Source organism: Hemiscyllium ocellatum, chromosome 4 (assembly GCF_020745735.1).
Source record: "Hemiscyllium ocellatum isolate sHemOce1 chromosome 4, sHemOce1.pat.X.cur, whole genome shotgun sequence".
NCBI classification, from domain to species: domain Eukaryota; kingdom Metazoa; phylum Chordata; class Chondrichthyes; order Orectolobiformes; family Hemiscylliidae; genus Hemiscyllium; species Hemiscyllium ocellatum.
This window is the reverse complement of record NC_083404.1, coordinates 29569842-29589637: the sequence shown is the minus strand read 5'-3', so window position 1 is coordinate 29589637 and position 19796 is coordinate 29569842. Positions and strand designations below refer to the sequence as shown.

The following is a 19796-nucleotide window of genomic DNA, read 5'->3' as shown; positions in this document are numbered from 1 at the left end:
CAATCCAAATGAGTCGTAATTTTGTCTTTTATAATTGACTCCAGCATCTTTCCCACCACTGATGTCAGGATAACCGGTCTATAATTCTCTGTTTACTCTCTCCCTCCTTTCTTGAAAAGTGGGACAACATTAGCCACCCTCCAATCCGCAGGAACTGATTCTGAATCTATAGAACATTGGAAAATGATTACTAATGCGTCCATGATTTCTAGAGCTACCTCCTTAAGTACCCTGGGATACAGAGACCCTTGAAAATATGACCAGTTATACAGTGCCTTTTGCAAACCAGTGAAAGCAGTACAGAGAAGCTTGAGAAACAATGTTCTGATCAGCACAAGAAGCACTGCTTTGAGCTTTTGTACTGTCACAGACCTACATTTTCTTTCGGTCTGTGTCTGCTTGTGCGTGCATGTGTCTTTGTGTGTGTAAAGAGGGAGTCTAGAAGGGACTAGAGTTTTAACTATTAGAGGTTTATGCCAATGGTTCATACTTGTTTACCTGTAGCTAGAGTCTATTTACTTGTAATAAATAGTCATTCTTGTTAACTACAGTGACATGGTCTGAGCTGTCCTTCAACTAGGGTCAGAAAATCAATTAAAATGGGGAATTTCCAATGCTTCTATAAAATGTTCAGCTTCTGCAACGACTCCAGGAATAGCAAGGTTTGATTTCCAGCACATTACCCCAGTGAGGTGTAACAATGTGAACAAATTATCATGGTCACAAGGAATTATAGTCCAAAATGCATTTGGTAGTGAGGACCTGTTTAACTGAGCAGTGCTATAGTCCTTGTGTTTCAACAATTTGTGGAGTAGGGGTGTTAAAATATTGCCTTAGTTCATTAAGTAGTGAGGATCAATGTAAGGTTAAGCAATACTGAAATACTACTTGCTTTAGGTTTGATGATGGCTGAAATCACTAAAGAGACACTAATTACACATAAGGTTGCTGGAGTAATTCTTTTCTTAAGTCATGATCAATTTTGCAGTGAAGCCTTTCTGCTGAAAAAAAATCTTCTTTGAAAAAGGCATAAATGAAACTTGACATGGAGAGCGATAGGCAATTATTTTTGCGAAGGCATTAGATCTGCAGTTCGTCCATCAAGTCCCCTTCATAAAATCTAACATTGCTCGTCAGCAAGTTGGACCAATATTAAAGGCAGAATGTGAAAAGACTCTGTAAAAATAACATGGAGTCAAAAAGCAAATTATTTTACTATCAGAATTTGTTAAAGGATACAAAACCTTCCAAACAGTATAGTTGATGAAGAGTATACAAAACTACTAGAAGGTATTAGTCAGGAGTATGAAGTCTGTAAAAACTATTGGACAACACTGCCGTGTACTATTGTAAATTCTTCACTGCCAAATGACTTTATCGAGGCAGATCGAAATGTAAAGGATAAAGTCAAATATTTTCATCCTCTGTTTTTAGATCTGATTACCTGGTGTAGTCTTTCTTCAATAATATATACAAAGGTCAAAACTGATTGATGCAATGCTGTATAACAGGTTAGCTAATCCTGGCAAGTTGGCAAGTTGATAACTGCAAGTTAAGGCAAAGCCTCAAAATAAGTGGAGGACTGCATTGAGGAGGAACATCTTCACTCAAAGCTTGTCCAGTGAAGCAATTTGAGGCAGGTTAGTTGAATGTTTTTAAGGCAAAGATTAATAGATTTTTGAATAGTCAAGGGATGAAGGAGCAAGGGTGGATCTGAGTCCACGTAAAGATCAGCCATAATCTTACTGAATGGCGGAGGAGGCTCAACAGGCCAGATGGCCTACTCCTGCGTCTATTTCTTATGTTTTTATGTTCTATACTCTTATACTGGTATGTGTGGTTGGTATGAAATACTTACTCCAAATGGCAGAGAGTAAGCTTTCAATTAGTCCATGGTCAAAAGCACAAATTATCTTCTGTGAGATAGTCCTCCTGCTGCAGAAGTACTACATTTCATGCAATTCTTTCAGCATATTTGAATGCTTTACATCACAAAGCTTTTATCAATACTGAGATCACAGAGAAGATTCAAAGCATTGAAGTAGAACAAAAAACATCTGAGGTAAAATTTAATTCAGAAGATTTGGTGTTTTATTAAAAAAAAGGAAGCAATGAGTAATGCAAATAGCCCAGGAAAAATAAGTGAAATGAAGATAATTTTGATTGTGACGCAGTGCTTTCAAACATGGTTAAAAAAAAACTGTTAAGACTCATTCTTCATGACCAGAATTACATACAAAAAATTCTTGATCCTAAGCAGCTGATAGAACTAAATAAGTATCTTGTATTCCAATAAATAAAACAAAGAACTGCAGATGCTGAAAAAACTCAGAAGATCTGACAGCATTTGTAGGCAAAACACAGATTTAATATTTTTAGTCCAGTGACCCTTCAGACTCAATATGTTAACTATTAAAGTTCAAATGCTATGTATTCTGAGATGAAGATCCTGAAGAATGCAATATAACTGGCAGATCAAATGCTAGGTAGTGCTAATGAAAACATTCATGATGCACTGGGCAAAATTATTACATCCAAAGGCCATTTTCCAGCACGAATACACAAGAGACATGTATACCAGCGGAATCCAGTGAATGAAGAGCTTCAACAATTGTGTGACACACAGGGTAACTACATGAAAGTTTAAATACTGGTTGCATTTTCGGAATGATGACCTGGAAATGAAATCCATTGCCAAGCAATACGACATGACCAAGAAGAGTAAGCACATGACCAAGCACAGTAAGTAATGATAGTGGGTCCAAGAGTGCCCCTTGTGTCAAAAAACAAAGAAAGAAAGATACTCTGATAGTATAAGTAGGCTCCTCACTGCAGTCACTGTGACAGATGTAAAAGTGCAAGTAGAGGATGAATAGACTAGGCAATGAAATATAGACAACAACAACTTAGAGAAGAACTGGAATCAAAAGTCCTCATGATTGTGAACCTCTGGTGTGTCAGTAAACTTGAGGATAAACTAATGTTCGATGAAATCATGGAGACTTAGCAGACAGGGAGTTTAATATTAAGAACCAGATGAGGGGCAACCAGTTTTCTTAAATGAATGGATGAGTATTGGAAAGATACCTGCATTTGGGGCATAGAAGGCTAAAGAGAGGGTCATTATTAAAGATTGAGAAGACTGTCTGGATTATACAGATGTTAGAGCATATTCTTCCACAGCCAGAAAATTAATCAATTTTGTCTCACTTCCCATATATCCCTATGTAACAACACAGGATTGCAGAAGTGTTATGGCTGAAGGAAGGCCACTGGACCATTGTGTCTACACTGGCTCTCCAGATGAGCCATATGATTTAATGCCATTTTCCTGTCTTTTTCTCATACCCTGCATATGGTGAATAGAAACAATGTCCTTTTGATTGTCATGATTGAATATACTTCCAGGAAGCGTATTCCAGATAAAACATTTCCCAGGTGAAGAAGGTTTCTCTTACCTCATTTGTAAAAATCAATTTGAGCAGAATCTTATAGGGGTCTAAGCAACATGGCTTATTGTGAGATGAGTGGGAAAATTGGATGAGAAGACTAGAAAAGCCATCTTGACATCAAGATCTTGTTCCTTCTTTTATATTTTTCACAAGCGATGTGGCATGATTCTTGCTAAAACATCTTGTTAACATCAAAATAAGCCTCATTAATATTCAGAATTCCATCTTTCTAAACTTGCCAAACAAATCCAACATCGGGAAAACTCAACAAAGAAACCAGTGCAGCTATGTGGCGGATTCAGCTCACTTTTTCCTCCAAATGACCTCCATTTTGGAAACCAGGCAGCTACATCTCAGGGCGCACTCCCTGGGCATTGGGCACATGCACTTTACATCTATAAACATTAGCATCTGCCACGCACAAGCCTCAAAGAACCCTTATGGTACACCTATGATGCTACTGCAAATCATTTCCCCATTTCAATGCTGCACCTAGGGCTGCCCCAATAACTGTCATTGTAATGCCGCAGCAAGGACACTGTACTTAGGAATACAGATCCAGTTCAAGAACTAGAACTGGCTACATTTCTAGGTTCTTTACTGTCATAGCACCCACTCAGTCTGCATCCACCTGGATGTTCACAGCATCCCTGCCTTGTACTGTCCCCATCCAGAGATACCACACACATATTACTGCTGTCTTGCAGTGCCAGATACAAAGCCAATACGCTCCTCATTATAATCAGCGCACCTCTGAGGTCACAGGGGATAGCCTGCGCTCAGAGGGTCCCATGGACATCACCCAATAAATCAAGGATTGACTCCGACATCTATCAGTCACTCAGCCACATGGGGCAGTCAGAGTCAGGATCCTCTCCACATAAAAAAAAGAGAGTTAGTTAGTGCACTGCCCATCTTGACGTTTTCTGCCCTTTTATGAGCTGTTTTCCTCTAGGAATGAGACAGACAGGGATTACAGAAGACAGACGTCGATGGCACAGTTGTTACTTTTGGTGCCGGCAGGGGAGTGTCCCGAGCGAGTGAGTAGACAGCACAGAGAACCACATAAAATTGGTGGGATGAGGTTGCGGTGGGTGAGAGCAAGTGATGAAGATGTTGTAGGCAATTGTGAGAGTGTTAAAGCATAAGCCTTGGTCAAAGGTGAGTAGAGTAGCAGAGATAGAGCAAGAGGAGTAAGAGAGAAGATGGCAACACTTACATTGGTGGAGTGGGGAAGGTCATTGACCTTCCTCTTTTATGGCTGGGCGTTCTTCCAGATGGCTGAGACAGATTTAGCCCAGGTGGCAATACTGGACCAGGCTTGCATGGTCTAGAGTTATGGCCTCTGGTACTGGTCCTGGGGAAGGAAGAAGTTTGTGTTGGCACTACTTCATTCAGCAGGACCCCGAACATCCTATCGACAAGGTGAATCACAAATTCCCATGTCTGCCATGTCTGGGCAAATGTCATGAATCAGGCAGGGCTGCTCCAAACTAACAGGGATCTTTCAGGTGCAAAGATAGCAGGAGCTAAAAGATGCTGGCAAATTCCGAGATATCCACTAAGTGGTGAGTTGTTTGGAGTTTTGTGTATAGTAAGATGCAGTAGAAATCAGACTCTAGAGACACCACATAAGCAGGGTAGATAATTAATGAGGCAATTTCAGTAAGACAAGGCTAGAAACTTCTCAGGAAACCTACAAAAAAACTCAACATAACTTGAAGTTAGCCAGAAAATATAACATTCCACCCCTTAATACTGTGCCTCTCATTCTTGATCCTTTTATGAATGCGAACAGTTTCTCCCAATTTATCAAGCACCTTTACCATTTTGAAAGTTTCTATCAGAACATGCCCAACCTCTCAATCTATCCTCATAATTGAATGATCTTATCCCTGCAACCACTTTTGGCAACCTCTTCCATATGTTCGTATCCATTCTATAAATGTAGTGCCCAGACCTGTACAGAATACACCAGCTGAGGTCTAACAAGTGTCTTGAACAAATTTAGTATCAGCTCCTTGCTTCTGTACCCTAATGCTGAAGACACGTATGCTTTAAGAACTGCACTCTTGGTCGCTGCTTCTGTGCACACTTTAGTATTGTACCTCTGACTTTTATAGTGTCTGACAATCTTCTTCCTACCAGGGCAGGACTTATACACTTAGTGGTAAGGTCCAGGGAAGTGTGGATGAACAAAGAGATCTTGGAGTGCAGGTTAAAAGTTCCTTGAAAGGGGAGTCACAGGGAGATAGGATAGTGAAGGCGGCGTTCAGTATACTTTCCTTTATTGGTCAGAACTATGGCGCAGGAGTTGGGACATCATGTTGCGGCTGTACAGAACATTGCTTCGGCCACTTTTGCAATATTGTGTGCAATTCTGGTCTCCCACCTATCGGAAAAACGTTATGAAACTTGAAAGGGTTCAGAAAAGATTTACAAGGACGTTACCAGGGTTGGAGGATTTGAGCTATAGGGAGAGGCTCTGGAGTGTCAGAGGCTGAGGGGTGACTTTACAGAGGTTTATAAAATCAGAAGGGGCACGGTTAGGGTAAAGAGATAATGTCTTTTTCCTGAGGGGTTGGGGGAGTCCAGACTAGAGGGCATAGGTTTAGGGTGAGAGAAAAAAGATTTAAAAGGGTTCTAAGGAGCAACATTTTCATGCAAAGAATGGTGGGTGTATGGAATGAGCTGCCAGAGGAAGTGGTGGAGGCTGGTACAATCATAACATTTAAAAGGAATCTAGATGGGTACATGATTGGAAGGATGTGGAGGGATATGGGTCAAATGCTGGCAAATGGGACTAGACTGGTTTAGGATATCTGTTCGGCATGGACGAGTGAGACCAAGGAGTCTGTTTCCATGCTCTACATCTCTATGACTCCAAAGTAACAGGCTGCACTTTGCTACATTGAACTTAATCTGTCACCTATCTATCCACTCCACTAAACCGTCAGAAGTTTTAAGCTGTCCTCCTCACAGGCTATAAAGCTTCTTAGTTTGGTATCATCTGCAAAATTTAAGATCTAGATCACCAACGTATTTCAGAAAAACAAGGGTCCCAGTATAGAACACAGGGGAATGCCAATGTAAATGTTCCTCCAGCCTGAAAAATATCCATTGACCATTATTCTGTTTCCTGTCACAGCCAATTTTGCTCCAGATTGCTGGGATTTCTCTTATTCAATGAGTTATAACTTTCCTCACAAGTCTGCTGTGTGCCACTCAATTGATCACCTTCGTGAAATCTATGTATCCCACATCAACAGTCTTACTCTCCTAAAACCTTTCTATTGCCTCTTCAAAAAGCTCTAGCAAGTTAGTTAAACACAATTACCCTTTTAGAATTCCATGTTGGCTCTTCTTAATTAATCCACACTCTTGCCATGTGACTACTCATACTAGCCAGATGAACTGTTTCTTGAAGCTTCTCCAACACTGAAGTTGAACTGACTGGTCTGTAATTAATGGGCCAATCCTTGGAATGTATTTTGAACAGGGGTGTCATGATTGCAATTTTTCAGTCTTCTGACACATCCCTGTCTTGAAAGGCTGAAAGATTATGGCTCCCAGTCCCCCTACAAATTCCACTCTCAGTTCCTTCAATATTCTTGGGTGCATCTCATCTAGTCCTGGTGACTTGTCAACTCTAAGTACAAAAGATCTATCTAAAACTTCTTCCTTACCAACTCTGAACACTTCCAGTGACCGAATTTCCTCTTCTGTCACCATGGACTGGGCAGCATCTCCCTCCTCAGTAAAGGTAGATGCAAAGTACTAATTTAATACCTCGACTATGCTCCCCTCTAAGCCTCTGTAGACCTCTTGGCTCTCAATTGTCTCTTCTACCTGACACTTGCCATTAGCACGCTGCTTTGTTACCTTAACTTCTACCTCCTTTATCATCAGGGAACTGAGATTTGTTTGTCCTATGTTTTATTTTTCAGGATATATACACTGACCACAACCAAAGCATGTCCTCTTTGAAAGCAGCCTAACATTCAGCTATTCAATCTTGCCCCCCTTTAAGCCAGCTCATTACTAGATCATTTTTCTTACTCTGGATTGACTACTGCCATATTTGAGAGAGTGTTGGCTAAAGCTAATTTACTATAGGGTGACACATTTCAGAGTAAAGTGTTTCTGAGCCTGGCCAAAGATGGAGGCAGACGCAGATAGAAAGTTATGGAAAATGTACAAGTGGATATGTGGCTTGATGCTTCCAGAGTATTTTGGCATGATTTGCTTTTCTGAAAAATGGGTGTTTTCAATTAAAAGTAGAGATATCATTGACAAAAACTTTCAAACATCTTCATGCTGTAAATCAATTTTTCATACAGAGATCCTGCAAAATTTGAGTTACACCCTATTAGTTTGGGATAGAGCTTGAAACTGGAAGCTAGACTTGTGGGGCTTTTTAAAATTTTGCTTTAGATATATGTTGCATTCACTTCAATTCAAATATCTCTGTGTAGTTGGTGTTACTTCCATCCCAATTAGTCATTCCAGGTCCTTATTGAAAGATTATATTATGCCTAAATTAAGGACAGCGTAATTTCAAAGCTTCAATGTTCACTTGAACGATGAGGCACTCAAACTAAACCATCTGCCAGTTTTGATGTGTGGGAATTAAGTACTATGATGAAACATCTGAAATTTGAGCATGTCCTCAGTGCAAATAAAATATAAAATGGATTAAAAGTGCGGAAATATATCCAGAAGTAACCCGCTCACTGACACTCCATCTGAGACCCGTAAGAGCCACTCAGCTCCTGACCTCATTAAAGTCTTGGTCCAAACATAAATTAAAGAGCTAAATTCAAGAAGTAAGGTGATAATGACTGCTGTTGACATCAAGGCAGCATTTGACCAATTGACCATCAAATCTAGAGTCAATAGGAATCAGGGAAAAGTTCTTCATTTTTTGGAGTCATGCCTAGCCCTAAGCAAGATGTTTGCAGTTCTTAGATAATGCCCTCTAAGTCCCACAGCATTACTACAGCAGTTTCTCAGGTTAGAGTGCTCTTTCACCAATGACCTTCCCTCCATAAGATCAGAACGGGATACTTATTGATGATAGCTAAATGGTCAGCACAATTCTTGGCTTCTTAGAAAATGAAGAAGCTTGTGTTCATAATTAACAAGATCTGGACAATAACTAGGCTTGAGCTGATAAGCAATCATCCTCATGCTACACAAGTGCCAAACAAATACCTTGTCAAAGAAGAGAAAATCTAACCATTTCCATTGACGTTCAATGGCATAATTAACATTTAATCTCCCACTAGCAATATCCTGGAGTTATCACTGATCATAAACTGAATTGAACCGAGCATATAAATACTGTGGTTACAACAGCAGATCAGCGATGAGGAATTCTGCAGCAATTAGCTCATCTTCTGAATCCCTGATGCCTGTCCATCAACTTCAAGGCAGGAGTGTGATGAAATACTCCCTACCTGTCTTAATAAGGGCAGTTAATGACAACACTCAAAAAAGATTGACACCATCTAGGACAAGGTAACTGACTTAACTGGCACCCATCCACTACTTTCCACATTCACATTCACTTCCCTCATCACCAAAGTACAGTTGCAGCAATGTTTGCCACTTACAAGATGCGCTCCATTAACGCACTAAGGTTCGTCTGAAAGCACCTCCCAAAACTTATGACTTCTACCATCTAGAAGGGAAAGGACAACAGACACATGACCCCGTACCATCCTAACTGGGAAAAATATCACCACTTCTCCACTCTTGATGGATCAAAATCTTGGAGCTCATTCATATACAGCAAGGTGAGTGTACCTACCCCAAGGACCACAGCAATTCAAGAAGGCAACTCATTACCACCATCTAAAGAGTAATTAGGGATACTCAATAAATATTGGCCTTGCCAGCAATACTCACATCCCATTAATGAAAATAAAAAGGAGTATATAAAATTGGTTATCTTTAGTTGTGCGGCGTATATTCTTTCTGATAGGTTAGTGCAGCTATTTTTGTAATATTTGTGACAGGCGACAACGGCATATTGTACTTCACTTCGGGAGCTAAGAAAATAAATTGTGGAGGTAGTGGATCTGGGGTTCGACTTGCCTGATATTTTAAGTGAAATAATGGGTATAGTAAATATAGCACACCCAGTGATTGTTATGCAGATACATACAGTATTGAATAAAAAGAGACAAAAGTTTACGAATTGACCTCACTGGCTTGAAATCAGTGCTGGAAGGAAAGGGAATCTTCAAATGAATCTGTGGAACTCATTGCCCCAGAAGGCTGTGGAGGCCAAATCATTGAGTGTATTTAAGGTAGTGATTGATAGATTCTTGATTACTAAGTGGATAAAGGGAGAAGGCAGGAGAATGGGGTTGAGAAACACATCAGCCTTAATTGAATGGTGCAGACTCAGCGGGCCAAATGGCCCAATTCTACTCCTATATCTTATGGATGCCAATCATCAAATGTATGTTTTATGAAAACAAATCAGTGCGGAAAAAAATTGTTAGCTGTCCAAGAAACGGGTCATCTTGCAATGTAATACCTACACAATATGGAGGTTTCAACTTTTTGAAGTTTAGGTTGTACACAATAGCTTTGTTTAAAACAACAGTACGGAATCTGTGAAATGGATATTAAGTGTGCTTAACTGTAAGGAGGTGGTGGACATTAGCTAATATTTTACTTGAGTTCCTATAAATAAATAAATAAATACAAACTGAAACTAACCTTTCAATTAGGCAATATATTATTGTGACTTACAACTCTGTAAAGAAATATACAGATTTGAAAAGATGAGCTCCAGTTAGCTTTTGGCTAATCATCTGCCTTTCAAGAGAATAACAAAGGTCCTTCTGTGGGTCAAAATTGCATTGAATTTACAGAAGAGAGATAGATCATTAAGCCCAACAGGTTATGCCATTGATTATGCTCCACAATTCCACTCTATTTCATTACATAATATCAATACCCTGTCTCCTCCTTTCTCTCTTATGTACTTATGAATCCTCCCTTTAACTGTATCCATGCTAATCACCTCAATTCCATGTGACAGCAAGTTCCACATCCTTGCATTTTGAGTTATCAAGGTTCTCCTGAATTCCTTATCAGACTTATTTGTAAGTTACTTATATATATATATAGTCCATAGCTTTTATCTTCACCACAGCTGAACACAAGTCCTCTTCATCAACCCTAAAGAACAATTTGTAATTTTAACTATCTCTCCCAGGTTACATTTCTGCTCTCTCTCTTCGGGACAGAAGAGGAGTCAAGGCCCATTCAGTAATTCCTGATAGTTAACACTCACTATTCTGGTGTCATCCTTTTTTTTGCAGCATTGCCAATACTTTTTTTAAAATTTAATTGCATGCAATACTGTGTGTGATGTAATTGAAGTCATATATAGGCTCAATATAACTTACTATTGAGTTGGATTTCTCTAAAAACAAATCCCAGTGTTTTGTTGGCTTTGTTAACACAAGTTGCTACTTTTAAATAATCTGTGAATTCATGTCCTCAGTTCTTCTGCACCTCAAATCTATTTGGACTCTTATTTTTCATTGAGTATGTGGTTTTTTACTATTAAAGATGCACCATCACACACTGAGCTACATGACATTTATTTGCCCTTTGCAACCCTATTCTGGAGGATGTACTTTGTGAAATGCTGTCATAATTATCCTCAGTTATACTTACATTCCCCAACTTGGTGATAATCACAGCCTTAGATATTGCCCTTTCAATAGTCCAGATAATCTATGCAAATAGACCACAAGTGGTCAGCAGCACCTGTGAAGCACCATTATTATATTGGACACAAAGACCTGAGGCACTTTCTTGATACCATGAGAGCAGCTTCACCACATTTCAAGAAAGCCCAGAACCACCATTTCAGGGATTGGAAATTAAATGTTAGCCTGGCCAGCAATACCTACTGACTGGAAAACAACATCTGAAATAACACGTTGGTTAATTTGTGAAAGACAACCCATACTGGGTATGCTGGATTGGAACAGTGCCAAGAGTGAAATTTTGAGATACACTTTTAGGAGGCCAGCACATGCGGAAAATATCAGTGATAAAATTATTTTATCTGAAATAAAGTAAAATGAATACTGTAGTCTTTCAACTGGACAAGAGCTGAACTGTCTACACAGTTCATTGGAGGCCTCTGGTGTTGGGATGTATGTACTACATAAGGCAAAGGGCCAGATATTGAGAAATGTTTAATATTCTGAATATTTTGGCATAGTTAGGACACTGCAAAGCATATCTACAAACACTATTTGCAAGCTGACATCATACAAGGCAAAACAAAATAATTAAGAATGGTGTGGTCAAACCTAGTCATTTAAAATTCCTCAGTTGTTTCACACATCAGTTTTCAGTTTTCCCTAGATGTATTGAATGGAGTGTCTCACATTTCACAACATAAATAATGATAATCAAATTGGAATGATAAATACTGGTCAGTATCAAGAGATAGCTGAAGATGCTGGGGAATAGTATTCTAATGATTTATTGATAAAAATGCATTTGATTGATTCAAAAAATCATTTCATAATAAAAATATTAAAAATCTATGTACTTCTCCCAAAACAAAATGAATCACGGGAACAGATCACAAGATGAACTGGGTTATGTTTAGACAGAATATCAGGTTATCATCAGTTTAAAATAGTTGTAAATAATTATAAATTCATTATGAATCTAATTTTCCTACAAATATCATCTGCTAATTTGCTGAAGTTTACATTTGCTTAGTTGGACATCTTAAAAACTGGATGAATGTTTAGAAATACATTTCAAGTTAACATGCAAATTATACACAACATTTCATTATTAAAATAATCAAAGATATCAAAAAATGTTATTATTTTAAGGGTTGTTTTGATTTCCTTCTACATTAGTTCAAATCCTATATTAAACACATCACTTGCGTGAAGGTTGAAGCACAGCTGCATATATTTGCTCTTCAACCTTTTTACAATCTGAAACATTACCTTCAAAGTGAACTGGACTTGACTTTGTTAGCTCAGTTCACCTAACATTTCATACAGCAACAATGACTGTACTAATTTTTTTTCATTGCATATAGTTTGTTTATTTTAATGCTAGGATTTTATTTTAAATTGCAAAGTGCACAAAATTGGTATCTTAAAAGGGGATAATATTTGGTCAACCTACAATGGTACCTCACGCAGCTTCCAGGGAACATTGGTCAGCAGGAATCATGAAATGGTCACTTTTACCCCTTCATAACCAATTCTATTTGAGTTCGAAGTAGGTTGAACTTTGCCACAGTTTGACATGTTTTTGGTGATTTATAGAGGCTTTCAACAGAGGTGGGTCTTTCAACTCCATGTTTAGTTTTTCAGTAGAAATCCTGGGACATATCTTGTTTTTCCTTCTTTTGTACATAAAGTTATACATTTTTCCCACATTTTCTTTGGAACCTTGGAGTTGCATGTGCCAAATACACCAATATTTCTATTCTTATATAATTCACAAGTGTAGCAAATTTCCAGAAAATTTCTGAATTCAAATTCTTAATGTAAATTTTAAAGAGCAGTGGTCCCAAAATGGAGTCTCAATCAGCACTTCTCATGCCCATCTTGTCATAACAATGACAATTTCTTAGAATGGTTGTCCATTTGATCAACATCACCTAATTATTTTAATGAATGACCCTCACCTCAATGTTTTTTGTCAAGACTTTGTATAATTTGGTTGCCATATTTTCTCACATAATGTAGTTGATGACTACACCTCAGGGATACTGAACTGATTGTAAAGCACTTTAGGATATCTGAGATTATAAACAATACTGCACAAAGTCCAAGTTCTTTCCTATACTGGTCAAGTTATTTTTCATTCCCAAAAATTGCAATGAGTCCACAGAACACTAAGAATAACCTTCAAGTCGATATGGCCCAAACCTTTTGGAAGGTGAGGTACACGACTGTCTACTTGAGTTGTCACTTTATTGAAAAGAGGCTCGTAAATTACTCTGACAGGAATTTTCCCTTCTGGATTTACTTCATTTACTACTGTTAGAAAACTCTTAAGTCAAACATTTCACTCATGTTGAAAGCAAGGCAGAAAGATCTGTTTTCAAAAAGTGTGGAAAAATACAGTCACCATTTTAGCTACTTTAATCTCTGGGTACTTTCCCAGCATTTGGTGAACCACTCCTGATGATTGGCAGAGCCTCACAAATCTCTTCCCTTGTCTCTCTTGTAAATGCCATCTATTCAGGAGGAATCAATTCCTCCCATAGACAAAAACATACAATAACTCTTCGTTACCAACTCAATATTTCATGCTGAAGTTATTTTCAGTAGAAGTAAAGCTCTCAGTTTGTCTCCATACTCGCCTTCAATGACAAATTATGCAATGTTGCTGCTGGAAAAGCACGGGAAAACATTCACTATAGCCAAGTAAACTTGTACGGGCTGCTCAGTAATGACATATCACTTCATTCAAAAAGGAAAATGCATACATCCTAGGGCTAATTAGGCATGACTTTGACACAACATAGTCAACTTTTTCTAAAACAGTTGCTAACAGGAGAACGAAGTTACAGAATGGGGTTAAAATTAGTCTTAATATTATAAAATGCTCAGTAGCAAATCAGCAGCCTATCTTTTTCAATTGCTGGGCTTTCTTCTCCACTGATTTCAATGGAAATTGAGAATTGTATAGGGTTGTAGAATAAATTATCAATTGAGGTGTACAGTTTGAGTGGGTAGATGCATACATGAGAAGAGATATTACAGCGGGATATTGAGGTTGGTGACCTCTTCCTCCTGGGTCTACAAAACAGTTTGCACAAAATGAGAAAAAGAAGTAAAAATACTGAATAGTCTAATCTTCTGGTGACTCCACAACTGTTAGCATTTTAATACATGATATCAATGCAATTTAAAAATGTTTATCACTTTTCCTAATATATCATTAATGGTATGACTAACTATATAAATTGAATCCTGTCAATGTTGCTCTATTCGAAGGCCCTACCTTTAGCTTATAATTCCAAAATCTCAGATCAAATTATGTTGAAGATAATAACTAATCACAAATCTGAACTCCATTTACAGATCAAGAAACTAAGAAAAGAATAGTCTTCAGATTCATGTGTCCATCAAATGCACGTTGGACATTTGTACCAGCCTAGTTGGCACTTGCTTCTTCAACTGAAACTCCAACAATAATTTCTCCAAACCAGGATCACAGTAAGTTACCTAACTCCCATTTAGATATAGCCATGTGCAATAAAATGGTTGTAAATTTCCACCAATGAGAATTTGCAGCAATACAAAAAACAGAATCTGTGTCAGACAGCCTATGATTTGAAACAGTAACAGATAAATTCAGGCTATGAAACAGCTAAGAAAATAAAAGTGTAAATGCATATCAAGCAATAGAATAAAAGATAGCACATGACTACTAACACTGAGTCCAGTAGTCCAAAAGGTGAAAGCAGGAACTAAAAACAGAATTGTTCATTTAAATAGAAACTGCCCTGGATATTAGGGAGGATCAGATGGGCCGAATTGCATTTGCTGCCATAAGTATTCTTAAGGTATTCATGCCTCTGGATATGCTGAAAAATTTATTAACCTCACAGCATGACACTTTACACAGATCACTTTCTTGTCACTTTGCCATCTTTAAGTTTTTCAACATACCCCTACTTCTTAGAACTGGAAAAATTCAAATAGATATTATTAAACTGGAGCCTTGCAAAGATGCTTATAAATGTAACACTAAATCACTTGTCCAATGCACAGAAAGTATGTCCACCAGAGCAGGGGGCTGACAATTGATGAGGGGAAATGAAGAAAGACTTAACAGGCGATTCTCAAACTTTCACCCACTTCTTTTGATGTATTGCTCTCTGATGTATTATTAATCACAAATCATAAAACAAAAAGGGATTTTAATCAAAAGAAAGACCACTTTCTAACAGGTTCAGTAATGCATGTTTACAGAAGTTTCAATTGTAAAAGAAGTTAAGAAGCACAATGTTTCCCTGATTCTTTTTGAATGAATAATACAGAAATTATACATTCAGCAATCTTTAAAACCATGAGGAAGTTCAAGGGATAGTAACATAATTCATCATTGCTTGTTCCTGGTCTTCACGGTCAGGTGAAGTCAGTCAATCACATAACTAACTTACTGATATTAGATGAAAAGGCATCATCGCTGAAATGTTTCTGTGGGTGTTTTATAAAGACATTTAATCAATTAATTTGAACACCTTCTGTCAATAGGCAGCTCACCTCCTCCATGGCCTGAGCATAGTGACCTGAACCTAAATTTCACATCAAAAACATTAACATGCATTCACAAATGTTTCTAAGAAAAGGTTTAACCTTTGTTAAAGTATTTGACAAATCATTTTTCAATGTTTGATGAACACAATGTAACAATGCACAGTATTAAATCATAGCATCAAAATGTCATCTGGCTAAAATTGATGCAAATGGACTTCTTCATTTTTAATCTCTGACATATCCCCATTAAGGATTATAAGATCAGATCTCAAGCCTCCACGCGTAATCCATGCCAGTTTATTTATGAGCACCTAGTGGATAAGTTAACCATTATTTTTCAGTTAGTTTTGATCTTTTATTGGGTGAGGGTGGGGATGTGGGTGGAGAAGAATTAGAATTTGTGAGGGGAAAATGCATTAGATTGCCACTAAAATGGAAGTATAATACCAAAAGACAGTGATTTGATCTACTTTCTTTTAACAGCAGAGGCTACTGGAAAAAGAAAAGAGCAGATTCTTCACACAGAATAGGAACATTCAAAACAAATATCAAAACAGACTTACCGAAGAGCTTGCTGGGAGTGTCCTCACTGTCATTTGATTCCACAGGCACAAGCAGAGAGTCATTTAGCTCATTGTCTGAAGTGGCTGCCTTGTCCTCACCTCTTGATTCTGCATTCATTTCAGCTCGGAGGGACAGCAATGGTTTGCTGAGTTGTTGTCCAGAAATCATGGGATCCTGGGAAAGAAAACGATGAGTGAAACAAGGTTAGCTTTGGTTCGCACGCTCTCCCTTATCTAAGTCCCAGGCAGCTCCAGCTGCTATTGCTAGCTGCAGTCAAGTGAAGAGCTATTACAGATTCAATGAGTTTTCCATTACTCTCCGCCCTATTAAAGATCTACTAGCATGTGAGGATTTTGCTTTCCTTTGTCAAAATACTCTTTTCAAGAAAAGCTGATTTAAGAAACACTGCAGTCTAAGACATGCAGCCCAGGATATTTAGAAGTGCATTTGCACTTTCAAAAAAAAATGCTCAGATATTGGCAATATTGGGTGCATTAACTGATGGTAACATAATTGGTTATAAACTTCCTTGAGAAAAAACACAGACAAAACAGTTTTCATCCTTCAAAGTGAGTGTTCTGCAGTACTGATTAAGGTATTTTGTGTACTGTAAAGAAAAATTACCATTTATATTAAAAGATCAACAGATAGAACATTTTCACATTTTACATTTATGAACAAGGACTACTTATTAAATGTACAAACTAACTCAAGGGCAGTTAATGATTGTTGTTCACTTCAGAAAAGATCCAGCTAAAGTGTTGTCTCGCTAGGACTATAGTTTGGTCTGTGTCAGGAGCAGCAGGCAAGGAAGGGGTAAACTGCTTTTGTTATTAAATTCTTTGACATTTACCTTTGATGGCTACCGTTGCTCTTATAAACCTCCACTGGTGAAAATAGGGAGGAATTAAACTCCCTGAGCTGCACTTCTGCTATTTATTGAAAAGTTTATGCCTAAATGGCTCTATGTAGAGAACAGGTGACCGGAATTCTTTGCAAACTGGACAGCCTGCCCTCATGTCCATTCACCACATTGGTCGATGAATGCCTGCGGGTCTTTAATGTATTCATTTCTGAAAATGGTATTTGATATGACACATGATAATCTATGAAAATGTTAATCAATAAAAATAGTTTAAGCTGTCATCAAATGCACTCCTTTAATCAATACTAATATCGCTGCAAACAATGTCACTGTCATCAGGGCTTAATTTGCACAGCACTTAAATATTGGACTCAGTGCATCAATGTGCTGGTGTTCAAAGAGGTAAACACATTTTCCTCTTTTTAGGGCAGATATTCTCCACATACATTTAGCTGCACAAATCCTCCCCTTTGAATACTTTGGTAGGTCCACTGGAGGGCAAAATTAATACTTAATTGAATCTCACAGTCATCAAAATAATCAATATTTTTTATTATTTATTCTTTACAGTCTGTTGACTGTTTGAAACCTCACGGGGAAGGTTGGAAAGGATTCATGATTTTAACATGCTATCGTTAAACAATGCAACTTTCAGCATGCATTAGGTTTGGGCTGTGGAAAGAAAGAAAGAGTGACTGGATTAAGGGCACATTCTGAAAAGAAATTAATTTCTAAGATTCAAACACAGAAAAAAAAGGAAAATAGAACACAGCTGCACACATGGAAGAAGGCTTGTTTCTGAAGCATTTTATCATATCAAGAGCAGAGCTGAGCTTTCATAATGCTGACATTCCTCATCCTGACAATCCTAAACAAGTGGAAAGGATGAGACCGTAGATATCATCTTTCATCACAATCTCTGGCTCCACAACAAACATGACAGTTTTTTTTCTTTTTCCACTGCTAATTACTAAACACAAACTTATTTCCAAAACAACACACTTTCAGAGATAATTAAACTAAAATTTCATTCCAAGATGTAAATGACAATAATGGCATTGAAAATTTTCAGCTGCTTTGTGGATATGTGAAGCTTTCACCACAGATACTAAGTGAAATGCTTGAGCTTCAGCAGTGGCATTTTCTAAAATCAAAGATCATTAAATTAACCTTTCATGCTCCATATGCCTTTAGTTGGACATTCACATTTTCTTTCTCAGTGTCCACTCGTGTTTACTTTCAACTAGAATGGCAAATGGGTTTCAACAAGCTTTACAAGCAAGCTCGACGCAAGCAGTATAATTGTTCTTTCTCAAAAATAATTGTTTGCAACGCACATCTTTTATTTAAACCACTGAAAATGTTTCCAGTTGACACTTCCAGTTGATATTTCAAAATAGCAAATGATCAGACTATTGCCTTTGAGTATATTGAACATAAAAACCATACAGATAATGAAAGAAGCAAGTTTCATACATGTCTACAAATTCCAACAGATTGAAAGAAACTAATAGGTTCAAACTTAGCTAATTAAAGTGCAATGAAACATTTACACATGAACTCAACCAAATCAAAATAATCTCAGAGTTCACCTATGGCCACTGATCTTTCAGTGACCCTATGGGGTAAGATTCAGAACAGACCTAATCTGACCTTAGCTTTAGGTGTGCTAGTGGTACACCCGGGATACTCACAGTCCACGCCATACTCCCTTCAAATATGTAATAAAGTATTCAAGAACTGCTCCTGCAGAGAACACTCACGCAGTCGGCATTTTCTCCTGCACCCAGTGCCACTGAGCTCAATATTCTTTGAGCTGAGCTATTTGTCTGTCTTTCAGTAGCACAGCATAGTTCAAATGGCAATCCTCGGCCCAAGACAGCTGAATCACTTCACTACCTTCTTGGTACGCCATTTTGAAGCTATAATATCTTTAGACTGTCCTCCCACTGCAGTCTAACATTGTTTTGAAGCAGACAGAATATATATGTACTATTCTCCTGATATTTTTAAAAACAGAATTTAACAAACTGTGTTACATTTAAATGTCAGGAGTTTAATGACAAATGTTAATTGTCCTAATAAAGTTTTAAAATTCTAAACTTCAGATAATGATTGCAAACAGATTAAATTAATCTCAATGGACATTCTTCCAATAAAATAAAGACTTAGAAGCAAACCACTTCAAATAGAAACAAATTTATTTTTACCACCTTGCAAATATATAACAGCAATGAGAACATATTTTGTTGCATTCTACTACCAAGGGATTTCTTGTCAAAGTCAACTTCCAAGGCAGCCTCATGGGAACTGTGCTGTGCACATTCTCATGGAAGGTGTGAAAATCTGATTTTCCAAAATGGATCAGTAATTCTCTATAAAAGAAAAAAAAACTAAAAATCGATAAATCTTTGCTAAGTAGATTGCAAAGGAAAAATTATTCTTCCATTGACAGCGCATTAGGAAGTCTAAAACAATCTAAGCACCAGCATCAGCACGTCACCTCCATACCAAGAGTTCTAGAGACTCACATAGTCCTAAGATACTTAATTGGAGAGCTTTACTGCCCTAATGAGAGACATCCTGTATTATCTGTAAACCTGTCTGAAACAATGCACTGCAAATAAT

At 37.7% G+C, this 19796-nt stretch overlaps 1 protein-coding gene across 1 annotated transcript in view; it reads right to left on the bottom strand.

Moving 5' to 3' along the window:
• pou6f2 (POU class 6 homeobox 2) overlaps nucleotides 1-19796 on the bottom strand; it is a 541627-nt gene that overhangs the window by 510837 nt on the left and 10994 nt on the right. The window contains exon 2 of the mRNA XM_060824196.1: nucleotides 16303-16477. Coding sequence (XP_060680179.1) covers nucleotides 16303-16477 — 175 coding nt within the window. The remainder of the gene's footprint in view (nucleotides 1-16302; nucleotides 16478-19796) is intronic.